Source organism: Manihot esculenta, chromosome 13 (genome assembly GCF_001659605.2).
Source record: "Manihot esculenta cultivar AM560-2 chromosome 13, M.esculenta_v8, whole genome shotgun sequence".
Lineage (NCBI taxonomy): Eukaryota > Viridiplantae > Streptophyta > Magnoliopsida > Malpighiales > Euphorbiaceae > Manihot > Manihot esculenta.
Window position 1 is genome coordinate 33,517,910 of NC_035173.2, and position 20,587 is coordinate 33,538,496.

General features: G+C 31.9%; 3 protein-coding genes across 4 annotated transcripts; all 3 read right to left on the reverse strand.

Moving 5' to 3' along the window:
* Nucleotides 1-577: 577 nt before the first annotated feature.
* LOC110630421 (protein DETOXIFICATION 49) lies at nt 578-3,119 on the reverse strand. The gene is made up of 2 exons (XM_021777924.2): nt 2,328-3,119; nt 578-2,206 (listed from the first exon to the last, which is right to left on the reverse strand). The coding sequence occupies exons 1-2, from the start codon at nt 2,478-2,480 to the stop codon at nt 785-787; spliced, it is 1,575 nt and encodes a 524-aa protein (XP_021633616.1). The 5' UTR covers nt 2,481-3,119; the 3' UTR covers nt 578-784.
* A 2,953-nt stretch (nt 3,120-6,072) lies between these two features.
* LOC110630484 lies at nt 6,073-11,757 on the reverse strand. The gene is made up of 3 exons (XM_043949906.1): nt 11,540-11,757; nt 7,542-7,590; nt 6,073-7,464 (listed from the first exon to the last, which is right to left on the reverse strand). Exons 1-3 carry the CDS (start codon nt 11,565-11,567, stop codon nt 7,164-7,166), a joined length of 378 nt encoding a protein of 125 aa, XP_043805841.1. The 5' UTR covers nt 11,568-11,757; the 3' UTR covers nt 6,073-7,163.
* A 1,459-nt stretch (nt 11,758-13,216) lies between these two features.
* Nucleotides 13,217-19,576, reverse strand: LOC110629840 (mitogen-activated protein kinase kinase kinase 5). Of its 2 annotated transcripts, none has more exons than XM_021776994.2 (11): nt 18,541-19,571; nt 17,176-17,793; nt 17,007-17,094; nt 16,654-16,716; nt 16,382-16,545; nt 16,204-16,279; nt 15,968-16,027; nt 15,772-15,897; nt 14,292-14,501; nt 14,096-14,193; nt 13,217-13,952 (listed from the first exon to the last, which is right to left on the reverse strand). In XM_021776994.2, the coding sequence occupies exons 1-11, from the start codon at nt 19,173-19,175 to the stop codon at nt 13,766-13,768; spliced, it is 2,325 nt and encodes a 774-aa protein (XP_021632686.1). In that variant the 5' UTR covers nt 19,176-19,571; the 3' UTR covers nt 13,217-13,765. The 2 variants fall into 2 exon arrangements, with proteins under 2 accessions (XP_021632686.1, XP_021632687.1); XM_021776995.2 differs by having other exon boundaries at nt 13,763-13,978; nt 18,541-19,576.
* Between the last annotated feature and the right edge of the window lie 1,011 nt (nt 19,577-20,587).

A 20,587-nucleotide genomic window follows, 5' to 3' on the forward strand; every position in this document is an offset into this window, starting at 1 on the left:
TATTAATAATTTATAATATTATATAAAAGTGAAGATCAAAATAAATTTTTGAAATTGTAATTTTTTTTTGTATTTTAAGTTGTTATTAATAATTTATGATATTATATAAAAGTAAAAATAGAAAAGTAAATAATGAGATTAATAAAAAAAATTATAATAAATATATTTAAAGACTATTTTACTCATCAATTAAAATTTTAGAGATTATATTATAATTTATTATTAGTTTTTTAAAATTCAATTTAGTAAAATTAATTCAATTTAGTCTAAAGAGACTATCCATGAATATAAATGTAAATTAATATTTTTTTCTAATAGCTCTTTAATTAAATATTAAAGAAACCAATTATTTCCATTTTTTTATTTTAAATATAAATAAGTATCGTATAATTTGGATTTTACGTTAAATTTAGAACGTATGACAACTACTACATAAAATAATTTACAAGTATAAGAAATAAATAATATTCACATTACCAAGAAGCAAATCCAATGGTCTTTCCAACAGAGAAAAAGGGCTAAAAAAAAATGAAAAATAATATATTTTATTAATAGAAAGTAGCAAAACAGAAGCAATACTGCAGTTTGAAATATGCAAAATATTTTGTTGGTAAATGTAATATTCTGCCAAACCCAAAAAAGGAAAAAAAAAAAAAAAGCCCAAATGTGAGCCTATTCAAAACCTCTCTTACAAAATCATAATATGTAAAAACTTAAAAATCAAATAAAAGATTGGAAGAAAAAGGGAAGATAAAACTAACCAATTGCAAAAGTTGGTTACTTTCTAATCAACAAGAGTGACTGATATTAACCCTTGAAGATTTTTTCTCTTACTCTCAGCCTCTGCTTCACCCACCCCATCATCTATTCCAGTAAGCTCTCTGGCTCTATTTGCTTCCACTTGCCAATCTGTCCTCATCAACACCACAACCATAATAATAGCACAAACAACCTGGGCTGCTAGCAAGCCTAACCATAGGCCCAACAGGCCCAAGCCCATCATAAAGCCCATTAATATAGCAATAGGCAAGCCTATGCCGTAGAAAGAACCCAAATTTATGTTGGCTCCAAGACTTGGCCTAGCACTGCCCCTGAGCACCCCACAGCCGGTGGTCTGTGGGCAGTTTCCAAGCTCACAAAGCCCCACTACAGGCATGGCCGTGGCTGTTAGTGACAATATTGCAGTATCTGTTGTAAAAATTTGTCCCCAAGCATGCCTCATTGATGTCATGAATAACATGGCAATAAAACTCGTGAATATTGCACATGACAGAGCGACAATGGATGAGGTTTTGGCTTTGCTAGGGTGGTTCGCACCTAACTCATTCCCTACTCGAGTTGAGACGGCTAGGCTCAGGGATGATGGGAAGATATAGACAAGAGAAGTTGCTTGTATTAGAATTCCCATGGTGGCAACTGCCTCAGAAGCATTAGTTAGGAGCCCTGAAAGAACTATCATAAGCTCGTACCACCACCATTCTAAGCACACAGAGATACAACTAGGGATTGCTAGGCCAAGGATGGGCTTCCATTCATCGAAGCATTGGAGAGACCAGCCTTGCCATGATTCGCGACAGATGCCTGAGAAACAAAGGTAAATCAAAAGGGCAGCAAGAAGATTCAAGTCCGTTATTGTTACTGCCACAGCAATGCCTTGAATACCAAGGCCAAGGTGACAGACAAGGATTTGGTTGATAAGAGCATGTAAAGCTAGAGCAAAAGCTGCACTGAGCATGAGAGGCAGAGTTATGTTTTGAGTTCTCAGGTAGATTTTGAGAGGATTAATGAAGGATTGGAGAAACAGATCCGGAAGAGAAAAGGCTAGATAAGTAGAGGCAACAGATAAGATTGCTGGGTCTTGGCCGCAAAATATAAGGATAGGCTCAACGTTTAGCCACAAAAGAGAGATGGGTACGCATGTCAAGATGAGAATTGCGATTGTTCTCTGAAGGGTTTGGCCCATGAGGGGCCACTGCTTTGCTCCACAGGCTTGAGAAGAGATGGCTTCCGTGCCCATAGCAAGCCCGGAGATAACAGAGTAACCAGAGATGTTAGCGATGCCGATGGAGAGAGACCCTCCTGCTAATACGTCTTTCCCTAATTTCCCCATGAAGAACATTGATATGGCAGACTTGCCATATATGAGAAGCCCTGTAATGATCATAGGGAAGGCTATGGTGTAGAGCTGTTTGATCTCGTCAACCGCCTGAAAAAAGATAAGAAGAAGAGAGAGAGAGAGAGAAATTTGTTATGAGATTGACTAAAACCAAGTACTGAAAAGACCCACAAAAGAAAGTACAAGAAAGATTGGCGTCATTAGAACTAACCTGTGAAAGGGAAGGACTCCACGCTTGATACTGGCAGTAAGCAGCAGAATCTTGATTATCCAATGGCACAGTCTTAGCGCGTTCTTTTCTTGAATTTTGAGAGCTATAACTGCCCAACAGAGGAACTGATGCTGAACTAACTTCCCTAGTCATTTCAGAAGATCATCAAGAGTTTATCTTCAGCTTCAATGTTTATAACTAGAGAAACAAAAGGACATGTATTTTTCAAGATTTTAAGTTGGGTTATCAGGGTACAACTAGAATTAGGTTTCTCTCTCTCTCTCTCTCTCTCTCTAATACTGGAGGTTAGTTAGGGTTTGGTGGTGAGAACTGAGGAGTGTGGGGAGGGCTATAAGGAAGGGAAGTGACATGCGGGTGGTTCGTCCTTTTCTTCAAGGATTCGTCGGGATGCTAAAACCTACAAACACCTAATTCACCACTCTATTCTTTTGTACTAATTCCCTTTTCTTTTCATTTTAGGAAAAGAAGAAAATGGAGAGCAACTTCACTTGCAATTTGAAACAGTTGCTAGTATGGCAGCCCCTCCAAATGCCAAACATGGAAAGCTGTCAACACATGCATCATCCTAAGGTCACTGTATTGCCAAAACAACCATAGTTTCTTTCTCCTCCTCCGTGCCCCACCCTTCAAAGAATCTTATTAACTTGTAGGTCCCATTTTCCTTTCTGCTGGTGGGTTCCACTCACTTACTCCTGACCTAAGGTTAATGGAATCGACTCTCCAGTACAGTGATCCAGTACTGTTACTAAAGCAGTACTATATCAATGTCTAGCACGTGTGTGCTGCCACGTGCCTTTGGTAAGCCATGCAAAGATGCAACCTCAAAGACATACATGACCACACAGTTTTATAATGTAGTTATCTGTGGGTGGAAACTGAGCGAGAATACTAACATTTGCCTCTTGCAATGTTATTTGGTCAAATGTAATTACGATAAAAACTTTCATGTTGCTATTTTAATTCTTAATGTCATTGAATTAACCCTTGAATTTATCAAGAGTAAATAAATATCATTCCTTCATATATTTTTTCAATAGAATTTAAAATAAAAATCAAAGCATTTAAGAAAACAATCTATGATAAAAGATAAGTCTTTTTGTAGGATATTATATGATAAAGGCAGCAAGGGGGACAGAGGACGACGAGTTAGGTCTGTTCATAAAAGAAAAAGTACAAAGGTAGGAGTTACGGGTTTGATGCTTTAACCAGCAGCACACGCATGGCTTTGACTAACCCACGAGCATTTTTGCCATTTGCCGGCTTTGCGCTTCATTGCCAAATGCAATCCCACTGTTACTGTTAACTTTTCGAAAAATTAACCATCCAATGTTAGCTATTGACAGCCCTCGATTAAAAGGCTAAATTCTTCCAATATTACATTATTTATAAAATGTATGCAATATTTTAAAGCTATAATTATCATGCAGAAACTATAGTTAAAACTATATCAGCATCGAGATTCGAGAGTTCTAAGAATAAGTCAAAAAATAATTCCAATGTTTCTATTTTCTAAAAAAAATCTAAATTCCATGGTTACAGTGAAAAGGCCTTCAAATTTCCTTGTGGGCCACCACAACTCCTTGAAAGGGGGCCACACATATACCTACGTGTACATCCACAGATATTATTTCTGACCACGTAAGCCAGATTAGAAGATTACAAGACTGTTACGCAGAGAAATTGAATTGTGAATGTGCAGAAACTGGGCCAATATTCATGAAAAACCAATACCATTTTTCATGTGAGCAAGTCTTACAATCAACAGCATACTGTTTTAAGCAATGATCCATCAAAGTGCCTACTGTTTATGGTAGAGAGCTCCAAGTTTTTTTATAAAAACCCTTCTAAATATCTCTTCAATGATTCCTGTGGGTAGTAACAATTAATTATATTAGAAATTAGACTGGATAAGGATGACAACTTAACTACTCATTCCTTTCAAAAATACTTGCTAATAGCCTAAAAGAAAAACCAATGGCCTCTCTCTCTCTCCAGAAATGAGGGACCACGGGAAATGGCACCACACATTATGGACTTTTATATTTTTCCTATTAGAAGATTTAAACAAGTATGGTGTAGGGACTAGCAATTTAATTTAATATAACAAACACAGATCATAATAAATGAATATACAATGTACAGTGCAACAAGAGTCATTTCTGTCTCCTTTCTTCCCTTCTGTTAGACATGGCCTTCCTCCATTAAAATACTATATCAAAGGGGGAAAACTGCCCGTTAAACTAGGAAAGATTTCTTGCCCAAAATGGGCCAAGTATTGGGTGGGGAGATTTCATGTGATTAGATGCTCCAGCTGAAACTTATACAAAATCGTAGTGACCCACTAACACTGGATCTCAATCATTGATTTCCGAATTCCCAAAGCTGCTTCTTTTTCTTTTATTTTGGGATCTTGATTCGTGCAAAAAATTTATTTCCCAACATAAAAGTATTTGACAGTGATTTCCTCTCTGCCAGTCTTGTTTATTTTGTCAAATTTTATTATGAGAGACAACTAGGATAATATGCATCTTTTCCACTTTCGCTTAGACTATCCATTCATCATGATCCTCTGATTAAGATTTTTATAATCACCAGAAATTTTCACTTTATCTAACTTACCAAAGAGACTAACTCTTCCTTCCAGTAAAACTGAGGGAGGGAACAAGTATCACACTCTTACTATGTGCTAACAGATGAACTTGGACATCTATGCATCTATGGGGGAAAAAAGAAAAGAAAAGAGAGAGAAATGAAAAAGTGACTACCCTCAATTCATCAGCTAATATGCAATAAACTACAACAAATGCAAATAAAGGGAGACTTGTTCTATATCAAATAAGTTACCTGATTTTATAATGTTCTCTAAGATTTTAGGCTTTTCGACAAAAAAAAAAAAAAAGCTTAAATTACATTCTCCGCATAACTCACCCAAATATTATTATTCATGTTTCTCTTCATTGCTCTACCCCAAAATATGTACTTGAGCGGGCATAGGATGTTGGGCAAGGGGACCATTGGTTAGGTCATAAAGCCAGACTTCCCAACTAGAGCTAAGCATTATATTGAGCTGGATTTAGGAAGGGGTTGTCCTTTTATTGAGCTGGACCTAGGAAGAGGGTTGTCCTCTACACTATTACCACACGTTAGACAGTACAGAACAACATGTTAGTGGGCCCAATCAACTTCGCCCTCTCTGGCATCCTGATATAGACATGAATTTCAACTAGCAGGATCCACCAGTGTCTTTCCACAAAATGGTTTGCCAAACAGACTAAAACTTTGAATCTAGCAAGACAATAATGTCCTTTGTCATTAAAATCAAAATACATTGAAACAATGGCAAAGTTTTAAATATGTGAACATGTAGCAGTCACTTCAAATGGGTTGAGAAAACTTGAAAGTAGACAACCACATTATTCTAATTATATATGCTTGGAAATCATACAAATTTCATTTTAGCAATGCCAGGAAATAGTTTTCAGAACAAAAGCAGAGCCAAGAATTGAGAAACTTGTTATTTTATTACTATTTCATCGTCACTTCTGTTTCTTTTGATAGTGACAACTGCCAGGAAATAGTTTTCAGAATATTAAAGAAACCTAGGTTAAGGAGTTCTTATTTTTAATACTACTTCCTTATCACTCTTGTTCTTTTTGATAGTGCCAATAATTTTTCTTTTTTTTTTTTAAGATAAAAAAAGGCACCCATACACATGGGGGAATAATATAAAAGTTTGAACTATACTGAATGAGGCACATAGCTAAAGATCATCATGGCCAATGGCATAGGCAAGCATGGAACTGAAATCGCCTTTAGTTGCCAAGCAAATCAATATCTCGATCAGGCAGCGAAGTATTTAGAGTGTCTCCCCATTATCCATGTTATGCCCCTGGCCAATTATTTCATGGGATCCATTGGACCCAGAGTTGGGCTTAACCAACTAGACACTCATCCAACCCCTCACCCAAAATTGAGAGAGAGAGAAAGAGATCTAAAACCACAAGATTGGGCCAAATTTAGTAGATTTGTCCAAGTACCTAAAATTCTTAAAGATAGTACGCTGGATCAGAGAAATAAGGTGTCTTATCATGTGGGTTCTCATTCAATCAAATAGATGTTCATTGTAGAGATGATTAAACTAGTGCTAACATGTACGCGAAAAGGCCTTTGAGGACGCCACAAAAAAATGAAATATGTATTTATGATGGCATGCTGAAACCAAGAAGATCAATTAGAGTAGAAGGCACTGCTTAAGAAGATCACAAGAAAAGAAGTGAAAGCATGCTAGGGGCGGGTTTTAGGTCTTAGGGCTCAAATTTCGAAAGTATTTTGTACAAAGCAACATTAAATTTGCAGAAACTTTTAGCAGTGTTTAAGGCTTCTGGGAAGGGAGAAGGGGGGAGGATGTTGGGCTTAGAAAATATACCAGTTAACCACAGCAATGAAAATGCAGAGAAGTAAATGTCGATTATACAATTAATGGCAACACAGTTTAAGTCATATAGTGAGAATGGGGAAAGAAAAAAGCAGTGTCACCGACTTCATTGGTAAGTGGTCACTAATAATTAATCAGAATACAAGCAGAAATTGATGATTTCCCAGAAGAAAGAAGTGGGAGGCAGGCATCTATAACATCTATCATACGAGAATTATCCTTCTGTTTTACAATTTCAGCCTCCGGACCAAGCAGTAACATTCTGCTTCCCTTCTCAAATTTCTCAAGACTCAGATTCGTTCCGACTCAACTAGGTCACTATACTAGCATGAGTATCAATATTTGGCACGAGCAAGAGTATTTGGCCGTGCACATAGGCTTTATAAGGTAGAAAATGATGAAGGTAAAGAAATAATGTTGTATGCACTCATTTCAAATAACCAGTCATCGACACGACTATAATGACCAACAATTGATACATGATCTCTATGTTGAACTTTAAAATCAATTGAACCAGAAGGAACCCTAAAAAATATTGAGTACCAAAGAAGCGAGAGAAATGCAAGGGAAATTAGAAACGACGGAGCAGACGGCGTCGAGCTTGTCCCTCGAGCTGCAGCACACCAGTATCGGCAGCCCCGAGCGGCGCCCTGCCACGCCCAATAAGTCCACCAATTTCTCCTGCCAATTCAACGTAAGTAAAGTCAATTTCTGAAAACAGAAACCAATAATGGAAGCATGGGTGTAGAGAGAGAGACCATATTGAACTGGAGCCTGTCGACGGCGACATAGAAATGACGCTACTGACTGCAAAAGCCAAAAAGAAAACGTTATTATTCGTTGATGAAGAGAATTGACAAACAGGAATAAAAAGACCACACTATACATACACCCCAATAACAATGCCATTAATCCATTTAACATATGAATTGAACTTTTAATACATTCAACTCCTCAACTTATAAAATTACAAATTAATTATATCATCTATAATTTAATATAAAAATAAAAATAAAAATTAATTATTAATTATTAATTATAATTAAAATTTTACTAATTATACTCTAAATTTTTATAAATTGAGAAAGTTAATTATAATAATTTTATAATTTAATTAGTAAAATTTAAAAATGAGTTAATAATAAATTCAACTATTTCCTAATTTCTTTAATTATCAATAATATGAATAATTAATTAAGTTGTGTTTAATTATTGAAATTTTTATAGTGTAGGTGCTCAATAGGTTGCTGTAATTCAATGACCCAGATTAAAAAGTAAAATGAATTAAATTAAATAGATGAAACTAATTTATTTAAAATGTAATTAATAATTATTATAAAATAACATTATTAAAATATTTATTTATTTTATTTATTTTGAAATGAAAATTGGAAATTTAATAAGAGTAGAATATGCTGGACTTGTGAATTACACTTCTCATTCTTTGTTTTATTCTTTTTCCTTTGCTGTTAAGAAAGAGTTTTTTTTCTCATTTATTTAGGATAATGTATAGTTTATAATTTTATAGTATATTAAAATTATAATTTTATATTAAAAAAATAAAAATAAAAAAATAATTTACCAAAAAACAAAAAAAAAATTTACATATTTAAATTCTGGTTAATTTTATAGCAATACGCAACTCCTATCTTCTTGATTTTATAGCGATACATAATTTATTTACATTCACGCGATTCATAACTCTTTCTGATATTTTATAAGACAAAATTTTCATTTTCATTCACCTCTCACTTTAAAACACTCGACAATAGTTATTGTATAAGTATAAAGAATATAAGGATAAAAAACTTATATATAACGATAATGACAGAGTTGATATAATTTTAAAATAAGTTATTCTAATTTAAAGATAAAATTAATCTAATTTATAGATTATAATGATTAATAAACTTATCATATTTTACCATTAGATTTAAATAAAAATTTAATTAAATTAAAATATTAAATAATAATAATTTTATTTTTTATTTTTTAATCAATATAATAAAAGTAATTGTCAAATTTATCAAATAAAATTTCAATAGTAAAAATTTCTTTTTACAATTAATAATATAATTTTAATTTGTATATATATTATTAATTTTTTTACAATATAATAATATTTAAATTAATTTAGATATTTACTTTAAATTTTTTAATAAACTCTAAAATTAATTTAAAATAATAAAATTACAATCTAATATATATACTTATTTAAAAAATTTAATCTTATTATATTTTTATATATAATTAATTTTAAAATATAATTATAATCTATTTTAAACATTAAATTTTAAATAATAAAATTATCAACCACTTAAATAATTAAATTAATTAATTTATAAATAATTTGTAAATTATCAACTACTTAAATAAAATTAAATTTCCTATTATTTCCCTTTATCTACAAGTAAGCCTATTATAAATATTCTAATAATTTTTATATTTGAGTTGACTTATTTATTAAAATTTTAATCAAATTCAAACTTTTGATGAGAGTGTTGTCTCTACTGGTGATGATGAAGAATGGACTATTCGAAAGTTGCATGAACAAGAAGAATATGATGCGGATGGAGATGGTTATGATGAAAAATATAAAAGTTCATGATGGAGAAGATGACAACATTAACCTTGCCCAAGATTTCATTTATAAATGGGATTTCTCTATATAAAAAAAAAATTATATAAAACTTATATTTATGGGAGAAAATTATTAAAATAATATTTTTTAAAAAACTATTTACTATTCTAATGCAAAACTAAAACAATTTACAAAATTAATATTTGCTATAAAGAAAAGCCAATCAAATTGGCATTTTTGCAAAACACTTAAAACGCTAATCTATTTGGCGTTTTCATCAGCAATATTCCATCCTCTATTATTTTATAATGAAAAATAACTAATGCTCATAAAAACGCCGACCTAATTGGCGTTTTCAATGGCAAAATGAGACGAGTTATCTCATCAATACTTTAAAAAGAAAACGACAGTGAAGTCGGTTGTTCTTTGAAGAATAAAGCTAATAAATTGTACCAAAAAATTATAGTTTATACTATTTTAATGATTTTAATTATAGTTTTTAAATATAAAAATTAATTTTATATAATTATATAAAATTAGTTGTAGTTCTATGAACGATAATTGTACTAAATTAAAATTGTACCAAAAAATTAGTTTTATATAATTATATAAATTTAATTATAGTTTTTTAAACTGTAATCATACTAAACTGGAATTTTATAAAAAATTTAATTTTATATAATTATATAAAATTAATTATCATTCTTAAAATTATACTTAAAAAATTAATTTTATACAATTATATAAAATTAATTGTAGTTCTGTAATTGTGCTAAATTAAAATCATATCAAAAAATTAATTTTATATAATTATATAAATTTAATTATAATTCTCCATAATTATATTAAACTGAAATATTTCCGAAAATTAATTTTATATAATTATATATTTAATAATTTAAATTTATTAAATTTATAAAATTAATAAATAATATAAATAATTAAAATTATACAAATTAAATAATATAAATAGTTAAAATTATATGAACTTAAAAGTATAAATATATATATATTAAAATAAATTTATTAACTTTATTTTTACGGAATGATAAAAAAATTTTAATTTTTTAAAATATTAAAAAATTTAATTAAAATTTAAATAAATAAAAATTATCTAATTAATTTTAATGATATATAAGGACTTAATAATAATTTTTCGATAAATAGTTTCTTAAAAAACATTATTTTAATAATTAACCCCTTTTTCTGCAAATCAAATAGTTTATCTTTGCAAAAGAGGATTTTTCTGTTTCAGGAAGTGAACAAAAATAAATGGAAGATTTTCTAATCTCTTGGTCATTCTTGCTGTGATTTTTTTTTTTCTAAGCTAAACCATTTCTCTCTTTCCTTCAGAAAAATTAATAGGCTCAAATTGATCATATTGATTGACAAGCTAAATGATGTCCGATTTGGTTAACTCAGATGGGGCTTTTTGCAAAATTAGGGGCGGAAGAAAACTTATTTGTGAATTTAGGGTTGAAGATAAATTATTTGCGGATTCCGAAAAGAAAACCTGCCGCTTGTTTAACCGGCGCCAGGCATTATTCTTTTTTTTAAGAATGGTCTGGCGCCACTTAGAGTGGCGCCAGGCCATTCTTTATTTTTTTATTTTTTTTTTATTTTTTTATAAAATTATAAAATAATATTATTATATAATTAAAAAATTACTGATATTATTTAATAATAATATTATTGTATTAATTTATTAAAATAATAAAAAATTTTATCATTAAATAAATATATATAACATTATTAAATTATTTTTATATATCTAATTACAATTGAATTGTTTTTATATATCTAATCGCCGTATAATATTAATTTTATAATTATGAAATTATAAATTACAGTAATTTTTTATTTAAAAATTAATAATAAAATTTATTTAATATTAATATATTAAAATTATAAAAAAATTATTATTATAAAAATATCTAATATTATTTAATTACAACCAAAACTACTTAGATCATTAGTACGGAAATGTCAAGACTCTTTTCACGTCAGACGGTTATTTAATTTTTTTCAACGCGCATGCGAGCAGAGCTGCGATCTCAACAGCCAACAACAACAACCAAACAAAATCATTATCAGAGCGTAAAAGAAATTGATCCTCAAGTTTCTCTTTTCAAAACTTCTTTAAGAATCCATAGAAAGAAAAGCCAAGAATTTTACCATTCATTGATAACTTTGTCCTGTTCATCTTCTCCTGCCTGGTAATTCCTCTCTATGGCCTGTGCTGCTGGTGCCTCCATCTCCCTCTCTCTCGCGACGAATGGAAATGGGCCAAGATGAAACAAAGAAAGAAAGAGAGAGAGAGAGAGATAAAAGGAAAGAAACAGAGACCCTTTAATCACGTGATTGCGCAGTTCATCTTTGTTTTTATGCGATGGGCAAGTATTAGACCTTAATTATTCCGTCTTCATTTTAATCACTACTCTATTAACCAAAAACTGATGAATTAATTTCTAACAGGTTGACCATATGATGACTAAGCCATTCAAGATTTTTTAAATATATTTATATTTTAACTTTTTTTTAAAAGAATTACTCCTTAATTTTTTTTTCATCAGAGACAGAGATTCGATAATAGATTCAAAGTCCAGTATAACTATCAAAGACAGAGATTCAATAATAGATTCAAAGTCCAGTACAACAATCGGTGAATTGATTAAAAAAATTTCAATATCATGTTTAAATTTTAATTTAATTCTTTTAATTTTAATTTAATTAATTTAATTTTTATATTTTAATATAATTTTAATAATATATAAATTTTTAATTTAATAATTTATGTGACAATTTTATAATTTAATTAGTATAATACATATATTATTATTATTTATATAAATTAATAATTAAATAATTAAAATTTTTAATATTTATTAATATTTTAATTCAAATATTTAAATTTTAAATAAATTGATGTAATATTTGAATTTAAGTATAATTTTATGTAATTTTTAAAATTTATAAATAAAATGTTAAACGTAATATTTTATTATTTTTTAATTATAAATTAATTTTATATATAAAAATAATATTAAGTCATATTTAATTATAATTAGATATATATTTAATTTTAAAAATAGTAATAATTTAATGATTAATATACACAGTAAACAGTTTTAATAGTAGATAAATTTTTTTATAATAATAATTATGAAAATTTTATAATAAATATATTATTTTTAATTATTTTATATATATATATATATATATATATATTTATTTATTTATTTATTTTAAATTAAATAACATATTTATAGGTATCCAAAACCTATTCCAAGTTCTCAGTTTTCTATCAACATAAAATTAAATTTAAAACAACTAATTAAAATCACACAACAGAAGATTGTAGGGGAATTTGAAAATCAACTGAAAAAAAGACTGATGAACAATTCTTCACTACAAGAGGTTAATTTTTATTTATTATATATTTGATTTATCTTTATATTGCTTCCGCGGTGATAATTTATACTTCCATCAAATAATAATTATAATTAAACGATATTAATTATAATTAAAAAATTTTATTTAAATAATAACATATTAATTAAATATTGAAAAATTTTATATAATTGTTCTTTGTCAAATTATTGTCCATGTATAAATAAAATGAGTATATATATTTCCCTGTTTTTCAATATCATGTGAAAGGAAGAAGGAAAAATAGATGTACATGCACACAATTGATGTGTTAACAACAACTACCATTTTGAATTAACATCCAATTTCCAATACAATTACCATTTTCCCCCCCACTTCTACATTAATCTCCAGCCTTTTCCAACTCAAGATAACATACTGGCTCTATCTGTGTCAAGTTTTTCATATCAATGTCAGCTTCAGTTAGAAGAATAAAAATCCTCTTTAAGCATGGATTTCAAAATGAAAATTACACATGAAACAATGAATCGTTGGAAACCTGGAAATTTCGCTGAAACTACATGTCGTTCTGTCACAGGGAACTTCCCATGGGTACACGAGTAACTTTCACCTTTTTCCAACCCCCCTTTCTCTTTTTTATCTAAAATCTACAAATACATTTCGACTCCATTAAATTGGAGTCACAATATTATCTTGGAAAATATACATAAAATGAACTTTTGACATTGTTGAAGCTCTAAATTGGTAAATAGTATACAAAACCTGCTTCTAAAATTCCCCAGTCCTGAATATATTCCCAGGATGAACAAGCTTTTTGAAACTTGAGAAGGCATTGATGACAAAGATAGGGCAAAGAACTTACCACTGCCACGTCGAATGGCTGCCAGGCATCTACTGGAGCCTCTTAAGAGTCAATAGTTCAATTTCCTTCAGTTAAACTGTGTTTTAGCATTGCTCACTAAAAAGAACATGAGAGGTTCTTCCAATTCCCCTCCTTATCTAAGGATATGGTTACTTTTTAGCACCATGTTTAATTAAGTTGGGAACAGATGAAGAGGAGCTGCTATGCTTTACGCTGTGACCTGAGCACAGAGGAGACAAACTGGGAAGAAACTCAAGAATAGAACGAGGAGAATTACAGGAGGCTGCCATTACTGTTAAGTTGGGAGTTTCGCGATGAGATCCTTGGGCTGTCCCGCTGAAGAAAAAGAATAATGCATGAAGCTGGAGCCATGCAAAAGTAAGACTCACTGACTTTCAAATACAGTTAACTTTATGATTAATAAATGAAAAGAGGTAGATTGAAATGGTAATAGTAATCCTGAAAGTAATTGTTATTACCTGTCAGAAGCCACCTTTCCCTTGGTACTTTGTGAGAGTATTGACGACTGATCAGCCTTAACTTCAGACGTGTTTGAACTATGGCATTGGGTTTTATCCTGCCAATGCAACATATGGTACTAATTAAATATCCATTTCAAGAAACGCGAGACAACAGACAAAAAAAAAGGGAAACAGAAGGAAAGAAGTAGTTTACAATCAGCTTTATCCCATTAATTGACTGGGTGGAAGATGTAAAGTCGAGGCCCATTAAATTTTTCAACCAACGATGTTCTAGTAACACGCTTGCTGACGGCCTGTCTGCAGGATTTCTTTGAAAGCAGCAACTTAGGAAATCCTTACCATCATGCGATAGCAATTCAGGGATAGGTGGGGTATCCCTCATAACTTTGAACATGGCCGCGGCCTGCAAAGTGGAAAAAGATTCTCTAATTTTCAATCAACATGGGGAAATTTGAGTAAAATTTTTCATATGATCCAATTTTAAGTCGCCTAACCATGCATGTTTCTCTCAACCACCATGAACACTACGAAAGGAAATCAGAGTTATACTGTCTTCTTGTGATCAAGACAATGTAAACAGCACATTCATGACATCACACAAATCTACTAGCAATGTATTCACCAACATTCATCCTGAACTATAACAGGGTCATGTTATGCAGAGACAAGCAGACATGCATTTAGTTGAGCAAAAATGTACATTTAGTTGATTTATGGTAAAGGTCAAATAAAATGATGGAGAATTTCCCACGGAACCTTAATCAAAATAAGAGATGCATTGAGGACTACCATCAAATCTTCCCCAACAATAGTCATAAATTAGATACAAATTGAATCAAACAAGAGGAAGAAAAAGAAGACCAAAAGGAACATATATCTTGAACTTCAAACATAGTTTCCTTTATTTCGGAACTACTGTTTATCTACAAGGAGAAGAAACTTCTCTGACATCAAAAAATCTTGTAGAACTTCAAAACCACCTCTAGCATCAAATCTTCCCCATTCTTTTCCAAAAGAAAATTGAATCACAATTCACAAGAATATAATTTTCAACTATCTTTGGCATTGAAGAAAAAGAAAGAGAAAAGAGAGGAGCATATTCAAGAGGTAGACCTGATCCTGCTACAAAAGAGAGAGAGAGAAAAAAATTTTATTTAAAAAAAAAAAAAAGTAAAAAGAAGAAACAAGCTGTAATACATTATCTATGCCCAAACAAGTGCTAATCTACACTGTAGATAAATACTAAGCCTCGTAATTCTTCATAAATTTATATAGTGCAAATAATTTCTCCGCCCAGCCATCAACCAAAAATGGAGAAGGAAGCATGAAAAGAAAATACTAGAACTTCAATAATACATTTCCACTCCAATTGCTCACTAAAAGTTTCTATCAGGTTCTAAGATGTATGGATGCCTCAAATCGCCCCTTTATCAACGTCAAACTAATCTCTAGTCTCCTAGTCCTAGCTCTGGTGGTTCATGAAAAAGGGTTTATAGATAGAGATCCTACATTCTAATCATTCTGCTGGCTCCTGTACTGAAAAATTGAGGGAGAAAAGAAAAGGAAATAAAGAAAGAAAGAAGGAAAGAGGAAAACTTGTATGTTTCTGCACTTCTGAGACCAACCTCAAGAGATAAAAGATAAAAAGAATGTAAGAAAAATGTGGAGCTTACGCCCTCATAATCACTCCAAGGAGGTTTTCCTGTGAACATTTCAATGATCGTACAGCCCAGACTCCAAATATCAACTGCAAGTGCAAGATCAGAGTTGCTGTCCTTCTGCATTACAGCTTGCATAAGCTGCAGAGCAGATAGTGATATCAGAATCGAAACCGCATTCAACCCTATTTAACGTAGCAAACGAAGGTACCTCTGGAGCCATCCAGTACGGACTTCCCTTCAAAGAAAGTTCAGCTGCTTGTCCAGTAAGCTGAGAAAGAAATAGGTACAACATTTTGTGAGGTCAATGTGAGTAAAAGAATTAGATTCACAATGTGAATTATGAAGAAAATTCCAACGACATGCATGTGTACTTGTGTGCTGAACGAAGGTCCTTTTGGAAGTTAGCAATAGGTTGTTTTGGAAAAATGAAAAGTCAGAACTAACATGTTTTGACATCCCAAAGTCAGCAAGTTTGACAACTCCAGATGCATCTACAAGCAAATTAGCCCCTTTTATGTCCCTGTTTACACCAGAAAAGATCAAATTCTTTACCATGAAAAAGAAAGCAGGATTTTATTGACCCTTTCCTTAAAGATAACTTAAACTTCACATATTCCTGTACCTGTGTATTGTCTTCATGCTGTGCAAGTAGGCTAACCCAGAGAGAATGTGGCGAGTAAAACTACGAACAACATTTTCTGTTATGGCTCCACAATGTTCACGGACATATTTATTGATTGAACCGGGATGAACATACTCTAGATATATATAGAAGTGGTCTTCAACCTGATATGCATGAAATGCAATTATTGATTCAGTAAGGTCTAAAATGAACCCTGGTCTGGCAAATAAAGAAGCTTGGAAACCAGAACCTGCAACTTAATCGCTACTCACTATTTCACTCCCATAATACTGCACAATGTTTGGATGCTTCAGATGGCTGAGAATTTTAATTTCCTGAAACAAATGGAGGAATTAAGAAAAGTTGGGAAGAGGAAAAGACTGATAGATAATCACAACAAAGTATGTATTCTCAATGAAATGAAAATTTCAGAGGCCAAAGACCTGCACAACCTATAAAAATGCACACATCTGCATTAGACATACAGGGGTAGTCATCAACCATAAAGCTAGTGCAGAGTCTTAAAAACAAGAGCTATGAATTTTATGCCATGTACACTTGATTACTTAAAGCTGGAGAAGAAGAAAGACCCCTGTGTGAAGTCATTAAAATTGTAGTAAACAACCTGTTCTAATTGCTTTATAGACTCTGCAGATTTTGGGTCATCTGGAAATATGTCAACTTCCTTCATTGCACATAAGGCTCCAGTTTCCCTGTTGGAAATGAAAGGTTGCAATTAGCATCTCTTGCTACAAAGGAAGCAAATCTCAAGAGAATATACAGAGTTTGCATACCTATTGCTGGCAACGTAAACACTACCAAATGTGCCACGTCCAATAAGCTTTCCCTTCTGCCACTGACTTTTCAAGGGTGTGGACTCTGCTTTGGCAACAACTTGAGGAATGGGAGCTGACGGTGAAGGCCTGGCTGCGCCAGGAGGAAGGGGTAATGGATGGACCTCAAAGGTAGCATTAGTTTCACGGCATGGGGTTGAGGTTTCAATTGGCATTTTTGCATTCAGTGATGGTGCAGGTCCAGTAGGACTTCTTGGATTCAGACGGGGACTTCTACTTTGTGGACTGTGAAGGGGAGAACTCTCACTACTAAATGCAGTGTAATCAAAGAATGCTGGGGGAGGAAGCCCAGGTATATCTATCGTTGCCATTTCTGGTGCAGACCAGACATTTCCTTTAGCCATCATTTGATAGTAGGGCAACAAATCCGCAACATGAGTTAATCTTTGTGGGCTGCGTACAGGACTTGCAAATGGACTAGTAGGTGCACTCCTAGTAGGATCATTGGCCTTGATGTTCTCCCCACAATTATCCATAACAAAATCTGGATGCACCCTCCTAGGTGACCTGATATCTAGATGCTCCACCATCTTCCTTGTCTCTCGGCCAAGGAATACACTGTAACAGTACAACATGTTAACAAAGAAAAGTCAACACAGTGCCTGAAGAACATGTTATCATTGCACAAACTGTTGAAAGGAAAAACAATACAAAGAACTGATAAATTACAATGCACTTCAACGTCAATATATATTTAGTATTTTGAGATGATATTGGGAAAAAACATTATCTTAAATAAATATGTTTACTATATACTATTCAAATTTTATTTTAATTTAAACTTTAAGTTGTAGTAATGAAGAGTTGAAATGTTTTCCAAAAGAAAAAAAAAAAATTATCCTCAATCCTAGACAGGCTCCAAGTCGGGTGCTTCCCTTGAACAGAAATACATGTAAAAACTAAATGAATTTACATCATTAAGAATTGTTTCCCAAATTTCCTTGAAAAAAAAAAGTTGCCATCTTCAGTTACCATTTTATCCTGAAAATATAATGTATAACAATCCTGGAATTTTATGACGCAAAATTCATGAAAAAGAAAAACCACAATGAAATGCATCTCTTTTTTGCACACAATTAATATTAGAGATATAAAGAGCATTTAATCGATCAAGCTTCAAACGACTTTATCAATTATTTCATTGAAAGTGTTATCAAAACTCATTCTAATGAAATTAATAATAACAATAACAACATGAACCTCAACGAAAATGCGGAATCCAGTATGGATTGCGGTACAATTCTATCCTAATAAATGTGTAATACGAGTTAAAAATAAGGGAGAAAGAGAGAGAAAATAACACACCTCTTAATTGGAGAGGTCGAAGCAGAAAATCCCTCTCGCGCGGCGCCATCGCTTCTCTCTCTCTCTTTTTCTCTTTCTCTTTCTCTTTCTTTAACACCGTCACGATCCTTCTCCTTAGGCGACTTCAACCGCAATTCCCCGTCTCCATAATTACAATTATCATGGAGAGGTAAAGGCAGGGGCAACGGCACAGGCACAGGAGCTGAAGATGACAACCTCAAAGGGACAGCGGCAGAAGAGCCACTTTGAGACCGCAAAAGCCGAACGGACTCAACAGGTTCGGTGTTAGGCTTCGCAGCGGTAGCGGAAGCGGAAGAGGAAGAGCCTTGGTTTGTAACCTCATTTGCGGTGAGCTGAGGGAGCTTCTTCTGGCGCGCCAACCTGTTCCCAGAACCACCGCCGAAACGAAAACCTAGACCGGCTCGAATATAGCTCCTATAATATCTGTGCTTCTTGGTCGGAGAAAAAGTGCCATCGCCAACAGCAGAGGAGGAAGAAGAAGCGGAATAGTTAGACCTCAGAGGGCAAGCATCAACGGAAGAAAAAGGCGCAGGGGTGGAAGGATTAGACGCGGAGGAGGAGGGAGAGGAGGAGGAGGAGGAGGAGGAGAAGGAAATGTTATGAAGCCAACGCATAGCGAGATTTAGAAAGATGAATATTAACAATCATGATTCATTCCGGTTCTCTTAATCATGCGTCGTGTTTGTACGAACAATAACGAAAGAACGGAAAGGTTAAATCCATCTGCAGAGATTATTAGAAACAGGTTTCAGTTTGATGATGATGATTGAGGAGGAAGAGGGTATATGGGATGGAGTCCGAGTCGGGCGTTGAACTCCCGAACGCGGTTTACAACGCACTCCCTCTCCAAACGGGGAAGAACGAAAGAGAGAGAGGGAAAGAGAGAGGGGGGGTCAAAATTATTGATGGATGACGCCTTTACACTGAAAAGTAATCAAAGTCAAGGCCTCCCCCCTTCTCTCTCTGTTTCCTTCGTTTGTTTGCTTGTTTCTTTCTTTCATTCTTTTGTTTAGATAATAGAGAGAGAAGGAAGGAATGGAGGGAAAACTCTGTGTGGATTCCGTTAGTAACTGTTTGGGTAAATTCTGTTAATTCTACCCTATTCTTCTCGCGTATCTGTCCACTTTTTATTGAGACACTATTTTTATTTATTTATTATTAGTTTAATAAGTAACAATATTTGTTGTTATGATCAATATAGTATGGTTGTGTAAATATATATTCTTAATTTCAAAAATTATATTTCTCTTCATATGTTTTTAATTATTTAAAAAATTAAAAAACTTTCCCCTCTTTTTTTTCCTTGAATTTTTCTCTTTATTAAGAAAATCTTTTCAGACTATTAATAGTCATTTTCAACTCTTTTCTTTCTATTATTAATAAGTAGATTTTTTTTTCATAAAAAAGGGTATTTTACTTAATATTTTCATTTTCTATTTTATAACCTCTTACTTTTAAATTTTTAGAATACTATATTTAAGTCCCTTTTTCCTTTTAATCATAACAGCTTTTGATTCTTAAATCCAGTGTGTTGTTTATTTAAATTTTGTTGTTCAATATAATTACTGAGGATATTAATCCCATATCATATGAATTTTACTTGCAAAACTTTATACTGTTAATTATATTGGGCATTTTTAAAAAAAAATTATATCCACTGGGAATATATAAATTTATAATGTAAAATTATATAAAATTCACATAAAACTCTCTTTATATATAAATTCGATTTAAATAAAAAATATTTATATTATATGATAGATATTAATTTTTTTATAATAAGTCAAGTTATAATTATTAATGATTAAAAGAAATTAAATTTAATAGATTGTATGAATATTTATAAATAAATATTATATAAATTTGAGAATAATTATATAATTATTTATGAAACAACTTGTTTGATTATCAATATAACTAGTTTAACTGGATTGGAGAGTTTTGCTTGAATTTGAAGTTATTCATATTCTTCGACTTAAAAAAAGAAAAAATATTCATATTCTCCGCATCTACAGAGAATCCAACG

Excerpts from the sequence above, each read along its gene's own strand:
- LOC110630484 (XM_043949906.1), bottom strand. The coding sequence starts at position 11,567 with ATGAACAGGACAAAGTTATCAATGAATG. Across the intron at positions 7,591-11,539 it reads GACAAAGTTATCAATGAATG|TCAGTAGCGTCATTTCTATG; the intron begins GTAAAATTCTTG and ends TGGCTTTTGCAG. Across the intron at positions 7,465-7,541 it reads ACAGGCTCCAGTTCAATATG|GAGAAATTGGTGGACTTATT; the intron begins GTCTCTCTCTCT and ends TTGAATTGGCAG.
- LOC110629840 (XM_021776994.2), bottom strand. The coding sequence starts at position 19,175 with ATGCGTTGGCTTCATAACATTTCCTTCTCCTCCTCCTCCTCCTCCTCC. Across the intron at positions 17,794-18,540 it reads TCGACCTCTCCAATTAAGAG|TGTATTCCTTGGCCGAGAGA; the intron begins GTGTGTTATTTT and ends GTACTGTTACAG. Across the intron at positions 14,194-14,291 it reads TTAATGGGATAAAGCTGATT|GATAAAACCCAATGCCATAG; the intron begins GTAAACTACTTC and ends TTGCATTGGCAG.
- LOC110630421 (XM_021777924.2), bottom strand. The coding sequence starts at position 2,480 with ATGACTAGGGAAGTTAGTTCAGCATCAGTTCCTCTGTTGGGCAGTTAT. Across the intron at positions 2,207-2,327 it reads GGAGTCCTTCCCTTTCACAG|GCGGTTGACGAGATCAAACA; the intron begins GTTAGTTCTAAT and ends ATCTTTTTTCAG.